At 42.2% G+C, this 16199-nt stretch overlaps 1 protein-coding gene across 1 annotated transcript in view; it reads right to left on the bottom strand.

The window, feature by feature from the left end:
• Nucleotides 1–16199, bottom strand: part of USP9X (ubiquitin specific peptidase 9 X-linked) — a 437788-nt gene that overhangs the window by 302270 nt on the left and 119319 nt on the right. The window contains 1 exon segment of the mRNA XM_077480883.1: nt 15748–15886. Within this exon segment, the coding sequence (XP_077337009.1) occupies nt 15748–15886 (139 nt within the window).

Genomic DNA, 16199 nt, shown 5'->3' with positions numbered 1-16199 from the left:
CACACACACACACACACACACACACACACGCACACACACACACACACGCGCTCTCGTAAAGTAGCCAATCTGGAAAATTGCTATGAAGTTGACACCCATTGGTACAGAACCCAGTCTCGCCTCCACAAATTCTCCCTGTCATAGGCATGTTGGAGATATGGGAAATTAGAAGGTACTAAGCATCACATCTGGTGGGACTGTGAATATGCCCCTGTAGAAGACCCATAGGTTGAAACAAGTAGGGCTTGGCTTATTACTTTCCTCACTGCCTTGCATTTTTACATGTGATCACTTGTTTACCTGTAAACTGTTTTTTAGAAATAAATAGCCCTTTGATCTATACTATGTGGAAGCGGTTTCCTTTTTCCACATATTATCTGGATGTGAATAGATGTGCTGTTTGTTTTTGAACCCATCACTGAGTTCCAGTTGAGACGGTTGTCGTTTAGAGGTCGATTCAGAGGTCATCCACGGCTCCCCTGGATCCCACTCTGGAAGCTTGGACCACCGAGTTTCACACATCTGCCATTTGTGGCATACTGCCTGTTAAGACTCTGTGTCGTCGACATTGGAGTCCATCTGTTCCGGTAAAACCCTTCATGTTTAAATTTTTTTGTTGATGATCCGGACGTTTCTCCTTAAAACGGATAGAGTGTTCCAGCCCACTCGTTTGTTAATTTTCATCATCCAGTGTTTGATGCTACATTTTTTTGTTGGACACTATTTGCTTCTTATTTTTTACAGATGGACTTTGAGTTGTTTATATTATTGTCACTTTTAGAATCACCACATATATCACGATATTTGTGCATATTGATTTAGCGCTACATTTCTCACCATTTATACCTATATAAACCATACAACTCAGTTGAACATACTGAAAGCTTTTAGGCGGAGGAAAGTAAAATAATACTGTTATAGCAATAAAATAATAATAACAACGTTGCATAAGTATGCACCCTTAAACTAATACTTGGTTGCAGCACCTTTTGATTGTATTACAGCACTCAAGTCTTTTTGGGTAGGAGTCCATCAGCATGGCACATCTTGACTTGGCAATATTTGCCCACGCTTCTTTGCAAAAACACTCCAAAATCGGTGAGATTGCAAGGGCATCTCCTGTGCACAGCCCTCTTCAGATAATACCAGATTTACAATCAGATTCAGTTCTGGGCCATTCCAAAAAAGTTTAATCTTCTGGTTAAGCCACTTCTTTGTCGATTTGGATGTATGCTTTGGGTCATTGTCATGCTTAAAGATTAAGTTCCTCCTCATGCTCAGCTTTCTAGCAGAAGCTTGAAGGTTTTGTGCCAATACTGACTGGTATTTGTAACTGTTCATAATTCCCTCTACCTTGGCTAAGGCCCCAGTTCCAGCTGAAGAAAAACAGCCCCAAAGCATGATGATGTCACCACCGCGCTTCACTGTGGGTATGGGGTTATTTTGGTGATGTGCATTGTTGCGCCAAACATATCTTTTAGCATTATGGCCAAATAATTCATCAACCTTTGTTTTATCAGACCATAAACACATTTTCCCACATGCTTTTGGGAGACTTCAGATGTGTTTTTGCAAAATTTAACCAGGCTTGGATGTTTTTCTTCATAAGAGGCTTCCGTCTTGCCACTCTACCCCATAGCCCAGACATATGAAGAAAATGGGAGATTGTGGTCACATATACCACACAGCCAGTACTTGGCAGATATTCCTGCAGCTCCTTTAATGTTGCTGTAGGCCTCTTAGCAGCCTCCCTGACCAGTTTTCTTCTCGTCTTTTCATCAATTTTGGAGGGACATCCAGTTCTTGGTAATGTCACTGATGACAGTGTTCACCGTGTTCCATGGTATATCTAATGCCTTGGAAATATTATTGTACCCGTCTCCTGACTGATACCTTTTAACAATGAGATCCCTCTGATGCTTTGGAAGCTCCCTGTGCGCCATGGCTTTTGCTGTAAGATGCAACTAAGAAAATTGTAGGAAAGACCTACTATAACAGCTGAACTTTATTTGGGGTTAATCAGAGGCACTTTAAATGATGGCAGGTGTGTAATGACTCTTAGTTATTTAACATGAGTTTGAATATGATCTTTGACTTTTTTTTTTTTTAAACAATCTGTATAATCTTTAGCAAACAATGTAGTTGTGAACACACAACTTTAACCACTTGCCGCCCGCCCTATTACAAATTGACGGCGGCAAAGTGGTTTCATAATCCTAACCGGACGTCATATGACGTGATTAGGATGAGCCGCTGCGCGCCCCCGGGGGCATCGCGGCGATCGTTGTTGCGGGGTGTCAGTCTGACACCCGGCAACTACGATCTCGGTAAAGAGTCTCCGACGGAGACTCTTTACCATGTGATCAGCCGTGTCCAATCACGGCTGATCACAGTGTAAATGGGAAGAGCCGGTGATCGGCTTTCCCTCACTCGCGTCTGTCAGACGCGAGTAGAGGAGAGCCGATCGGCTGCTCCTCTGACAGGGGGGGTCTGTGCTGATCGATTATCAGCACAGCCCCCCGAGGATGCCCACACTGGACCACCAGGGACACCACTAGACCACCAGGGAAAAGGTAATAAAAATCCATAATCCTCCCTAGACCACCAGGGTGCCAGTCAGCACAATGGGTGCCAATCAGTGCCCATAATGGATGCCAGTGGCCACAATGGGCATCACTGATTGGCATGCATTATTGTTTGGCACTGATTGGCATCCATTACTATAACACCGGTGCCCACCTGTGCCGCCTATGAGTGCCCACCTGTGCCGCCTATGAGTGCCCACCTGTGCCGCCTATCCATGCCCACCTGTGCCGCCTATCCATGCCCACCTGTGCCGCCTATCCATGCCCACCTGTGCCGCCTATCCATGCCCACCTGTGCCGCCTATCCATGCCCACCTGTGCCGCCTACCCACCTGTGCCGCCTATCCATGCCCATCCGTGCCGCCCATCCGTGCCAGCTATCAGTGCCAATTTGTGCCACCTATCAGTGTCCGTCCGTGTCGCCCATCCGTGTCGCCCATCAGTGCCGCCTATCAGTGCCACTTCATTGGTGCCACATTGGTGCCCATCAGTGCCACCTTATCAGTGCCCATCAGTGTAGCCCCATCAGTGCCCATCAGTGAAGGAGAAAACGTACCTATTTACAAAGTTTTGAAACTGAAACAAAAAAAACCTTTTTTTTTCAAAATTTTCGGTATTTTTTTATTTGTAGCGCAAAAAATAAAAACCGTAGAGGTGATCAAATACCACCAAAAGAAAGCTCTATTTGTGGGAAAAAAATGATAAAAATTTCATTTGGGTACAGTGTAGCATGACCGCGCAATTGTCATTCAAAGTGCGACAGCGCTGAAAGCTCAAAATTGGTCTGGGCAGGAAGGTGTTTAAGTGCCTGGTATTGAAGTGGTTAAAGACACTTATTTAGGAATCTTACTTGCATTTTTTTTCCCAATAAGATTTTTAAGTTTCCTCACATGAATACAGCGTGATCTCAAAACCCCTCTTCCCGATTGCAGGAGGTTTTTTTTTCCTTTAACCGCTTGCTGACTGCCTCACGCCAATATGCGTCGGCAGAATGTCTCGTACAGGCAAATGAACGTACCTGTACATTGGGGATACCCGCAATCGCCTCACAGAGAAGAAGAACGGGGAGATGTCAATGTAAACAATTATCTGCCTAGTGACAGTGTCCCTGATCTCCGCTTCCTGTGATCGGGAGCAGAGATCAGTGATGTGTCACACACAGCCACGCTCCCCCCAGTTAGAAACACTCCCCAGGACACGCTTAACCCCTACACTGCCCCATAGTGGTTAACCCATTCAATGCCAGTGACAGTTACACCTTTAAATCAGTGCATTTGTATAGTACTGATTGCTGTATAAATGACAATGGTCCCAAAAATTCGTCAAAAATGTACGATGTGTCCGCCCATAATGTTGCAGTCATGATTAAATAAAAACAACTATCCCTTATTTTGTAAACGCTATAACTTTTGCGCAAACCAATCAAATGCTTATAGCGATTTTGTTTTTTACCAAACATATGTAGAATATGCATCAGCCTAGACTGAGTGGAAAAAAAGGTTTTATATATTTTTGGGTGATATTCATTACAGCAAAATGTAAAAAATAATGCGTTTTTTAAAAATAGACGTTTTGTTTATAGCGCAAAAAATAAAAACCGCAGGGGTGATCAAATAGCACAAAAAAAAAAAAAAAAAAAAAGAGAAGGATATATATATATATATAGATATATATATATATATATATATATATATATATATATACACACACACACACACACACACACACATACATATACACACACTTTTTACTATTTTGGGACAGTTTTCTTTAGATAAACAAAATTAAACACAAATGAAAGCCCAATTTGCAATGAAAAAAAACAAGGTATAATGCACTTGGATGCACAAAATAGTTGTGGTGATATGTATGGTTACCTGATGGCGAAAAACACTGCTGTGTAAACACTGCTTTTCAGAAGGCTATCCTTAGCATCCCTAATCTTCACCACACCAGCTACAATGTCCCTGATCACCGCACCACCACCAAGATTTTCCCTAATTATGGCCATCCACTCAGTGTTGCTAATAAAATCAATGCTGTCCCTGATCACCACCACACCAGTCTACAAAGTCTATTCTGACACTTCTCATATGCATGTAAAAAAATAGGATTTTTACATCATACTTGTAAAATCCTTTTCTTTGAGTACATCATGGGACACAGATTGAAGCTAATATTCATTATCTGCTTCGACATTCCAGAGCAATAGCCTAGAGGGGAGGGAGAAACCCTGCTAAACAATAGCCATCAGAACTTGTACGGCAGCCCAGAGTACACTGTGGTAGAAAGTCTAATCCTCAGCTGCTCGAACATCCACTTGATAGAATTTTGTGAACGTATGCACTGAAGACCAGGTAGAAGCCTTACAAATCTGAGCCACAAATACCTGATGGCGAAAATCCCAAGAGGTTCCTATACCCCTGCTAGAATGAGCTCTCACCCTAAAGGGAGGAGCTTTATGTTTCAGAACGTAGGCCTGAATGATCAATTGACATTGGAAGCTGCCTGCACCTTTGGTAAAACAAAAAAAAAAAAAAAAAAGTCTGATCCTCAGATTTACGTAGATCTAGACAGATAAATCTTGACTGCCCGGACAACGTCCAAAGATTGCAGTCTCTCTTCCGCTGAACAAGGCTGAGAGAAAAAAGGCGGCAAAATATTCTGATTTAAATGAAATGTCGGCATCACCTTTGGCAAAAAGGATGGTACAGTTCGTAACACTACTTTGTCATGGTGAAGGATCAAGTACGGTTTCCCGCATGAAAGGGCCGCCAACTCAGATACCCTTCTAGCCAAGGTGATAGCCATCAGGAAGGCTAGCTTGCCTAACAGCAAGTCTAATGGAATTTCCTTAATAGGTTCAAATGGTTGTTTCTGCAACACAGACAGCACCAAGTTCAAGTCCCAAGCACACATTGATGACCTAATGGTGGGAAGCAAGCGAGTTGCCCCTTGCATAAGGGTTTGGATCAGTGAATGGAAGGCCAAAGGCTTTTGGAAGAATACCAATAGGGCCAAAAGCTGACCTCTAATTGTACACAAAGCCCATTTGATTTTCACAGCTGACTGTAGAGAAGAGAGAATTCTAATCACATATTTCCGAGGATTACATTTTCTGGCTTGACACCAAGCAATGAAAGTCTTCCAGATCTTATAATAAATCTTCCTAGTGACCACTTTTCTAGCATTCACTAGAGTAGATGCCACTGGTCCCAAAATGCCAAGGTCCTTAACACCCTGGCTTCAATAGCCATGCTGTCAAATTTAGAGACTGTAAATTGGGGTGGAATATAGGACCTTGAGACAGTAGATCGGAGAGACGTGGAAGCGTCCATGGCCCGTCTATTGTCAGTCTCACAATCTCCGGTAGCCAGGGCCTTCTGGGCCAGACTGGCGCCACCAGAATGACTGAAACCCCCTCTCTCTGAATCCTGCACAACAACAAATGTGGAAGGAGAGGGATCAGAGGGAAAGTATAAACCATGGAACTATCAGAGCATCTGTTCCAATTGCCATTAGAATCTCTTGTTCGAGACACAAACTGCTGTAGCTTGTTGAACCTGGATGCCAGTAGGTCAACCTCTGGCCATCCCCAACGTTGGCAAAGTTCCTGGAACACCTCTGGGTGTAGGGCCTTTCCCCTGGACAGATCTGCTGGTGGCTGAGATAATCTGCCTTCCAGTTCTCTACTCCCCAGATATGGACTGCCAATATCATTGGCACATGTTCCTCTGCCCAGGCTAGTATGTAGTTCACCTCCTTCAGAGCTGAATGACTCCTGGTACCGCCTTGGTGGTTTATATAGGCCACTGCCATGGCACTGTTGGACTGAACCCTGATGGGGCAGTCCTGAAGCTCCGTCCAGGACTGTAGTGCCAGTGGTACTGTCCATAAACCTAGGACGATTATGGGCAAGGTCTGCTCTGTCCCTGACCATTTCCCCTGAGCTATGAATGCATCTAGGGTCGCTCCCCAGCCTGAGAGCCTGGCATCTATAGCCCGTACTCGCCAAGTAACCGGGAAAAAGGATTTTCCCTTTCGCAGGTTCTGATCCTGCAACCAATTTAGGCTTAAGCATGCATGAGGAGATAAGCACATTGGATAACCCAGGGCTTTTCTTCCTCTGTTCCAAGCAACAGGATATCATGTTGTAAAGGCTTGGAATGGAACTGGGCATAAGGCACTGCCTTGGAGGATACCATCCTCCCTAGAAGATTCATACAGAGCTGAATGGAGGGTTGTCCAGGGCCCTTCATCTGACGCACCTGATCCTTCGGGGTACAGATCCTTACGGGTGGCAAGAATGCTCTTGCTTTGACCGTGTTAAGGGTTAGACCTAAATATCTTAGATTTTGAGCTGACTTAGCGGTATTTATGATGCATCCTAAGCTTTTCAAATACCTCACTGTGTATATTATGCTCTGTTCTAGAGCCTGTACTGAATGATCTCTGAGCAGGAGGTCGTCCAGATACCAGAGCACCAGGATCCCTTGGGCCCTTAAAAGACCCAGCACTAGAGCTAGGACCTTTGTGAACAACCAGGGAGCTGTAGCAAGCCTGAAGGGTAGAGCCACAAACTGAAAGTGACATTTCTCTACTGCAAAACGTAGGAACCTCTCATGAGGATGAAAGATGGGTACGTGTAAGTAAGCATTCTTTATATCGATGTAGGCTAAAAAGTCTCCGCTCTGGAGTGAGGTTACTACTGAGAGGACAGACTCCATCTGAAAGGACTGCATCAATAGTTACTCGTTCACCTTGTGTCCCAGTTTGGTTTCTGAACCATAAACAGGTTTGAGTAAAACCCTGTGCCCCTTTCGAATACAGGAACCTCTACAATCACTCCTTAATGCACCAGATGATTTAGTGCCTGAAACAATAAGTTTCCTTTTGAAGTGAGGGAATGCTGGATCTTAAAAACCTCTCAGGGCGAACCCCCCATAACTCCAGCTTGTAACCGTGATATACAATTGAGGCGACCCACTCGTCCTGTTTTCCAAATGTCCGTAAAGTGCAGCAGCCTTCCCCTCACCCGATAGAGTGGGGGTGTCCCCACAAAAGGATAGCTTGGTGCCGGGTTTAGAAGAATTTTGGACCCTGGGCTTGGCCCTGGCCCTAGCGGCCTGTTGGCGGCGAAACCGCCCTGATGCTGAGACATTTGAGAAAAGCAGTCCTTGGGTTTATAAACGAGGGATGTTTGGTGCTTTTCTTCACAGGAACTCTTCTTTCCCGGAAATATTTTGGATATATTTGTCCAAGTGATCACCGAATAAACATTCCCCATGAAACGGGAAACCTGCCAATAACTTTTTACAAGGAAGCTCAGCTGACCAGTTCTTAAGCCATAAAATCTGCGCATATGTACAAACAAGAGTGTCAGACAAAAAACCTGCTGTACTGAACCCTTTAAAGCATCAACAGCAAAAACAGCACTAGAGCAATATCCATCTTACTTTCAGGCAGATCATCCTCCTGGTTAGGCCTATGCGGCCATTTGACCTGATACTTTACGGACTGGTAAATACCAATTGCTGAAACAGCTGGCTCAATAGCTGAACTGCCCCCATGAATAAGAAAAAAGGAAAGAGGCCCTTGTCCTCCTCAACATGGGGGGGGGGGGGGGTGCTTTGGGGAAGGGGGCCCCAAAGCACCTTGTCCCCATGTTGATGAGGACAAGGGCCTCTTCCCGACAATCAGCACAGAACCCCCATCAGATGTAATTAAAAAGCTGCCAATCTGTGCCCAGTCAGTGCCCCCATCATAACCCCCTGTCAATGCGCAATAAAGTGCTAGAGCCCACCACAGTGCCAATCAGTGCCCATCAGTAACACCTGCTAGTAACTAATCAGTACCTGCCCATCAGTGCTGCATATCAGTGCCCATCAATTCTATGTATAAGTGCCGCCTCATCAGTGCCCGGTGAAGGAAAAAACAAAATTTAATAACCAAAACGAAGAAAACTTTTTCAAACATTTTGGGCTTTTTTAGTTTAGCAAAAAATAAAAACCCAAGTGGGGATCAAATATCACCAAAAGAAAGCTCTATTTGTGGGAAGAAAATTATAAAAATGTAGTATGGGTATAGTGTTTGACCGCACAAATGTCATTTAAAGTGCAACGGCACTAAAAGCTGAAAATGGCCCTGGGCAGGAAGGGGCGAAAGTGCATGGTATTGAAGTGGTTAAAGGACCAATTCAGAGGCTCTTAAAGAGCTCCCTGCACAACAGGCCCGTCAGTTGGGCAAGTTACCAAAAGCATTATGTTTTTCCATAGATGCTATGAAAGATTCTAATCACCAGATGTTTCGCCTTGTGCTAATACACATGCATAAGACCCTTTGGTTAAAAGATAGTCTCTAGAGAACTGAGAATCTCTTTGGAGGGAGAAAAATGTTCATCGGGATGATCCATTTCAGCATAAATAAGGTTTTCTAGTAATGCATGGACCGAAAACTCTTGCAAAAGGTAAAGGTTTCACAGAACCCAATGAGGAAACTGGGCCTTCAACTAACTCCGTTAGGGGTAGCATGAAGGTGGAATGAACCATTTCCATAAAGATTTGTACCTCAGATTGTGAAGATGATTCATCAACTGTTTCCTCAGCAGAGGAATAATCAGCTTGTTTTTCCTCTCAATCTTCTGAGAGTAACACCTCATCTTGTCCCCACTGTTCCCTTGGTAAAGGATTTTGGAGTTGGAGAGGGGGATCTAGCACGGTTATTATCCCCTTGGATAGTGGATGCGAATAAAGCCGCTAATCTTCCTTTTAAACTGTGCAGGGCTGAGGAAAATGCATTTTTAGTCACCTATACAGGGGTTGAAGTGTGAGAAGCAGTTGCACCATCAATTGGTTCCAAAGACTCACCCTGGCTTGCCATATCTGCTATCTCCAGAGATGACAAAAGTGTGGAAGCATGGTTGGCGTTTCCAGCGTCTGGGGGTGGAACCTTGGATGCCTTAGTAGTAACCATAGAAACCCTAGTGCTAAGCACAAAAGCTGAGGTACTCTAAAAAAAAAAAATGCTCTATTTGCTGAGCAATAGTAGGAAAAACAGTGGCAGCATAAATTAAACTAATGCTAAACAATGTCCTTTCTTGTACTGAAAATGCCATGTCTGTGCAAACCCCTCACGTGCTCCAGCTCTCCTGTGTCCTGTGACAGCCTTGCTTCAGCTGCTCTGGTAGACCGGGTTTTGTTGCCAGCGCATCAGCTTTTAAGCCGCTCAGGTGTAAACCTGATTGTCCGAGGAGAACCCCCCACCAGCTGCTAGGACAGATTCAACAGGGTATATACATTCCTACTCCTCCTAGAGGAGTTTTAAGGCATTACATTCTATATTAAAAGAAAAGTCATAGGTGTACTTTGCAGTTCCTAAGCTTTTATCCTATATTTTCCTCGCTGCAGGATACTGCTGTAAACAGACAGATCCAAATTTCACCCATTACAGCGGGCAGCGTAGTTAAAACTTCAAAGACCAGGTCCCTTTTAATAGGGGTTCCACTCCTTTGGACCTGTATAGCACCCCTCAGAACAACTTTAAGTATTGTAGCGAGACCAAAGTTCTGGTTCCTAGGGTCCAGATCTCAAAGAGAAGCATTACAGGCAAAACCTTGTTCATCTATGCGAGGCCCGGTTAACATTCTGTGGCCGCAGTGGCATGGATGGATCCAGTTGGAGGTTTTTTAAATACAGCATGGATCTCTTCTGGAGCTCCTCAGAGCACATATTCACTCGTGACCAACACCTAAGACACTCACGAAAAAACTGAGGTATTCCTGGAAGGAGGGGTTATATAGAGTCAACTTCCTGTATTGGGTATACCAGTGTTAACACCTGAATGTGGCCCATAACCCATTAAGTAATTACTTAAGACTCTGTGTCCCCTGATGTACGAAAACTTTTTTTTATTTTTTATGGGGGAAAAATAAATAAATAAGACAACACATCCCTTTCAGGACGTTGGGCAGAAATGAGGTTTGATTTTGCTTCAGTCATCCAACGGCATTGAGCCAAGTGGAAGCCATCATTCCCTCACTCAACTACTGACAACTCCGGTAAGCGTCGGAGATGACCGGAACATGGCTGGAGGCCCCTCTACTGCCGCCAATAAAAACGATCTTGTGGCGAATATGCCATGGAGACCACTTTTATCCTAAAATGGACCGTCCGCGGTTACCTAAAAAAAAAATCTGCTGCCATAACAACGGTATTATACGTCAAAGTACCAACGTATAACGATGGCGGGCGGTCCAGAAGTGGTTAAAAAGGGTATTTACTTAAGTGTTAAAAGGATAGCGGACTAGGCTGAAGCCGCGGCCTCGCCTAAACTCCTGCCTGCAGTTCCTCAGGACTGGTGCGGTGTCCATAAAAAAAATGCTGTAGCGCCAAATATATCCGATTTATACCATGTCCTCCAAACTACTTCCACATATGAAATCCTCCTCGCCCGGAAGCGGGGATCGGGGGGAAAGGCCATACGGCTTTGGAAAATTTGGTTGGATCAGTTTCCTACCTGAAGCTCCATGCATAACTAATTTGAAGACTATATTATTATAATTTAATAATTTTCCCTTTTGATGCAATGTATGTTACTGACATGCCTATTTAGAAAATGGGTCCTCCGATACCTACCCGATACTTACCCAAACAACTATCTACCAATCTTCTCCATCCTCCTTTGCTTACCCTTCTTCTCCTCCTTCTGTCCTCCCTCTTTCCCCTCATTGCATATGTTGGAATCTCTACGCTCCTGAGTATATAATGTTGTAATCTATCTACATTAGATAATGTTCTATTCTACTTTAATACTATTGTTCACAATAATGATGCTGAGTTACTTGTCTAATACCGCAATCGAATGCTACATGCTGTATATTTTCCTTTTCATTCTCTGATGTATGTACTACTCTTGCTCTGTTAACTGAAAATCTTTTCAATAAAAAATATTGTGAAAAAAAAAATAAAAAATAAAAACACACACCTGATTTGAATCGTGAATAGAGTTTATTTTTTTGTATTTTTTTCAATCGCTGATTTTTTTAATTTTTTTAACAAAAATCGCCCAGCTCTACTCAAGTATGCTGTGCAGTTCTGGTCACCAATTATCAGGAAAGATATGCTTAAACTGGAGAGAGAGGGTCTAAAGGGCAACAAAGTTAATAAAGGAAATGAAGGACCTCAGTCGTGAGAAACTACAAACATTAAAAAAGGTAGTCACCCTGGAGAAGACGATTAAGAGGGGATATGATTGCAATACACAAATAAATATCTGAAAGGTGACTCTAGCCTACGGGAATCTATTAAAAGTATAACTAAAGGCAAAATAATTTTTTTAATTTTGGACAGAGTGAAAACCGATTAGAACATTGATAAGGTTTTTATTGCTGTGTCCCCCCCATTAGGGAGATTCATCCGATTTGTCCTTTTACCGTTATCACAAGAATAAGCAAATCCCAAATTTTGGGCTATTCCATGGAAATATTCCAAGGGGAACACTGGTTCTGTGACCTGGGGGGCCTCAAAGCATTCTCTTAATTTGCACAGATTTCCTCTCACTTCTTGTTTGGCTATGAACAGAAAGTAAAGGCAAACCTCCCCAATGGAACACAGATGGCAAAAAAAAAAAAAAAAAAATTGAAAAGGAGTAATAATAATAAACCTTCCCTTACTCTATCCAAAATAAAAAAAACTTTGCCTTTAGTTCTTATTTTAACCTATGACCTCTAAAGATAATGCAGCCTCAGAATGTTTATGGATGAGAAGCGGTTCAATCTTAACTGCGTCCAGTCTGAGCCAATCTGACAATCCTCTCCTACGTGTAAAAATAATTGCTCGATAGAGCGGAGACAAGACCAGCAAAATGGGAACCAACAATGGGGGTTCATATTGGATTTCCAAGCACAGTACAGAGAAGTGGAAACTAATTTTGGCAAACACTGGCATGTACCGTGCATGGATTAAGTGTTAGGCTCAGTGCTGCCAAAACCGCCTACTTGTATTTATCGGAAGGCACCTAACTTTGGGGATATGGTTAAGAAAATTCTTGACCCACCCAAAAGACAAAGTTGTATATGAAGATAAAAAAAAAGTTTTTTTTTTGCATCTCATAAATGTAAGGCATATAAAACTCCACAAAATATTTTAAGTAGAAGCCAGGTCTTTAAATCAACTGTCGAGGGCAAGCAATGTGATGATATCTGAATTTATCACGTGTGATACTACTAACGTGGTATATGCTTTCATATGCCCTTGTGGCCTAATTTATGTGGGCCGAATTAAGCGTCCCCTAAAAAAGCAGATTTCGTAACACATACAGAATATAGTATTAGGGTACCGACAATGCAACATATCCTTGCATTTTAGACAAAAGCATAAGAAAGACCAATCTAGCCTCCAATTTTGGGGCATAGATAGGGGATCTGGCATAGTCAAGTAGCCCTCCAGGAGGGAGACCAAATGGATTTATACCTTGAAGCCCCTCAGTCCAGGGGGGCTCATCGTGGCACTGGATATTAACAGTTTCATTAATGATAAATATAGATATCTCTAGCTGAATATTTCATATGTAAGAGGATCTGAATCATTGGGGCACCTTATGTCACAAATTTGCAAATAATTCTGGAATCTGTATTAAAATAATAGAGTGAGATATACAATTTTTTTTTATTTTGTGTTAGAGCAGTGTTTCTCAACTCCAGTCCTCAAGGTGCCCCAACAGGTCATGTTTTCAGGCTCTCCATTATTTTGCACAGGTGATTTTAGCGGTTCCACTACCTTAGTAATTGCCACAGCTGTTTCACCTGAGGGAACTACTGAAAACATGACCTGTTAGGGTGCCTTGAGGACTGCAGTTGAGAACCACTGGGCTAGAGATAATGTATACGTAAATTGGATTGCATTTTAGTAAAAATAACTTATTGTCATTTTTGACTGGAAACCTCAATAGATCCATGTTGTTGCAGGTCTTTTTTTTTTTTTTAAATAAGTTTGAGGACAGTGGGGCAGAGACATAACTATAGTGTGTAACTGGTTTTCCCTGTTCAGAGCCCAGATTGTTGCTGGCACTCACGGGGTTAAATGTCCATGGGGAGGGTTAAGGATCAGTTTGTGTCCTGTGGCTTGGCCCTTTGAAAAAATAAGTAGATTAAAAGGCTGCATCAGGGTGCAACTGCACGGAAATCTGTATTGACACTACATATTATCCTACAGGTGATGTTGGAGATGTGTGGGGCAGCCAATTTTACTTATTCAGCTGGGATATATGATATGCCTTTGAAATTGCTATGCTTGTGGTGTCGTTATTGGATGCTTATGACATTTTAATGTTTTTATGATAATACACTATGCAAGTTCCTTTTCTTTGCCCAATATATGAGGAACCACTGGATATTAACATTCATACCAGTGTATGGGAAGACTTTCAGAGGGAGTGGTGTATTCTGAGTGATTTATGCTGAGCAATTATATGTGTTGCATAACCATTTGGTGAGTGAAACTCGCATAGGGTGAGCATTTGAAGCGATTGCTTGTGGAGTGGGAGAATCACATCTTTCCTGCACAATTGGAACACCGCTATTTGTAGTTACGTGTGGGACTTCTGCACCGACTTCTTAACTGTATCACTTCAGGTTTGGAATTTCTAGTATTGTTCTAGCGCTTTCTGGGATCTAAATCAACACTGATTTGATTTCATTGAAAATATTTTCTATAAAACTACCTAGAAACCCATATATATATATATCTTTTATTTTTTTTTATTTTTTTTAAGCAGAGGCCCTAAAGAATAAAATGGTGGGTGTTGCAATGTTTTATAATGCTTTTTATTGGAAAAAAAATAAAAAACACTTTAATTTTAATGCGTAAAAACACAATACCCAATTGTTTGGTGAAATCAAAAAAAATTGTTCCACCAACTAAATAGATAACAGACATGTCCCGCCTAAAAAAATGTGTACACCCGTGGAAGTGCGTCAAATTCTGGTACCTAAAAATCTCCATAGGCGACGCTTTAAAAAGCCTTTACATTACCACGTACGGGCAGGCAGTTATGTTCTGACAGCAGCAAAGATCAATTGACTACAAGGACAATCACCAGCCCCATGTACTAGCTGCACTGTTTTTAAATTGTGAAAGACGGTTCAGGGAGAGGATCCTCCACTCGCTGGCCCAGAGAGGGTGGAAATCAGGCGATGGAGAGTCTGTAGATGCTGGAACACATTATATGCTCCACCCTAGAAACAGGTGACGCATGTAACATATTCCAAAGCTGAACATATCCTTTAAAATGCCAAAATAGCCAACACTAAGTCTATTGTCACAGATTCCCTAAAATCCCCTTACCTTTTTGATCATTAATCATTTAAATTAACACAGCATAAACTGCTCTACTCTTTAAAAACTGACCTTCTTGCAACCCTAATGATGTAATCACAGGCTCCCAGCAGTTCCTTTGTTCTTCTGAAGCCTTGGATGGGTGGGGGTAGCGAGATAAAAGCCCACACTTCACTGCAGTCTTGCTGCCAATCTCCAAGAGTGGCTGCATCACTAACTAACAAATTTGTGGCAGAGATAAGAAGGGGCAGTTTAGCTTGAAGATTATAAGGGAATGGCCAAATCTTTGTAGCAATAAAGTTTCTTCATTAGTCTACATCTCTGCAAGCATGTTTGGGAACCTCTAGGTGTCCAGGGATTTTTTATTTTCCCCTTGACAGTGAATCTAAGGTTCAAACCTAATAAAAAATAATAAACACATTTCATAACATATTTATGATAAACTATACATGTGCTGTCTCTTTAAGTGCTAAAGAAATCAATATTGATTAACCACTAATCCTTTAATTGCAAACAATTAAACATTCATGACATAATCATTACATGACATTATCGGGCTGAATGTTTATTCCACTAAGCATGAATGATATCTGCCTTATGTGAGTAAATTCTTCAATCAATATTCAATTCTTTTGCACTTAAAGGGACAGTGCTTCACATGTCTGAACAGCTGCTCTGCCGGTAAAGTAAATTTTTTGATTATAATTCTTTTGACACAATAGTTTAATCAGCGCAGAGTTCAATTGTTTTATTATATTGATGATAAAAGTTTGACAATTAAAAATCGACACTGCATGCTCCATTGCCATAAAATTTTAATCGGAACTTACAGCCATACGCTCGGCAGTCAGCCACTCCTCCTCCTCTGGATTGCCATGTCTGTGTGTGTAGTAGGACACACTTGATATTACTTTGTTCACTTCATTAAGTGCATTCATTTTTCCATTAAAGGATGAAATTTGTAACAACCTATGAAAAAAAAAAAAAAAAAAAAAACTGTTTAAGTACAGCCTACAGAGGTCACTGAATGGGAATTCAAATAAATACAAAACAATATGGTTAACATGCCAACTTTAATTTTATGAAAAAAAGCAACTGCATCTATAAAGCACTCATATGAGAGTGACATATGTAGTGCTACTGGGTGACCTTCAATCCTCTAGCATCTACCTGTACTGCATGTGGGATGCTGCAAACAGAAAAGGAGTGTCAGCACAGCTGGCCACAGTCAGACTGTGATAGTCGGGCAACTGTATCCCCTGAAACCACCTTTATTGAACAT

The sequence above is a fragment of the Lithobates pipiens genome, unplaced genomic scaffold (assembly GCF_037356315.1).
Source record: "Lithobates pipiens isolate NorthernLeopardFrog02 unplaced genomic scaffold, aLitPip1_a1.2 Scaffold_16, whole genome shotgun sequence".
Classification (NCBI taxonomy): domain Eukaryota; kingdom Metazoa; phylum Chordata; class Amphibia; order Anura; family Ranidae; genus Lithobates; species Lithobates pipiens.
This window is presented reverse-complemented; position numbering and strand designations above follow the sequence as displayed.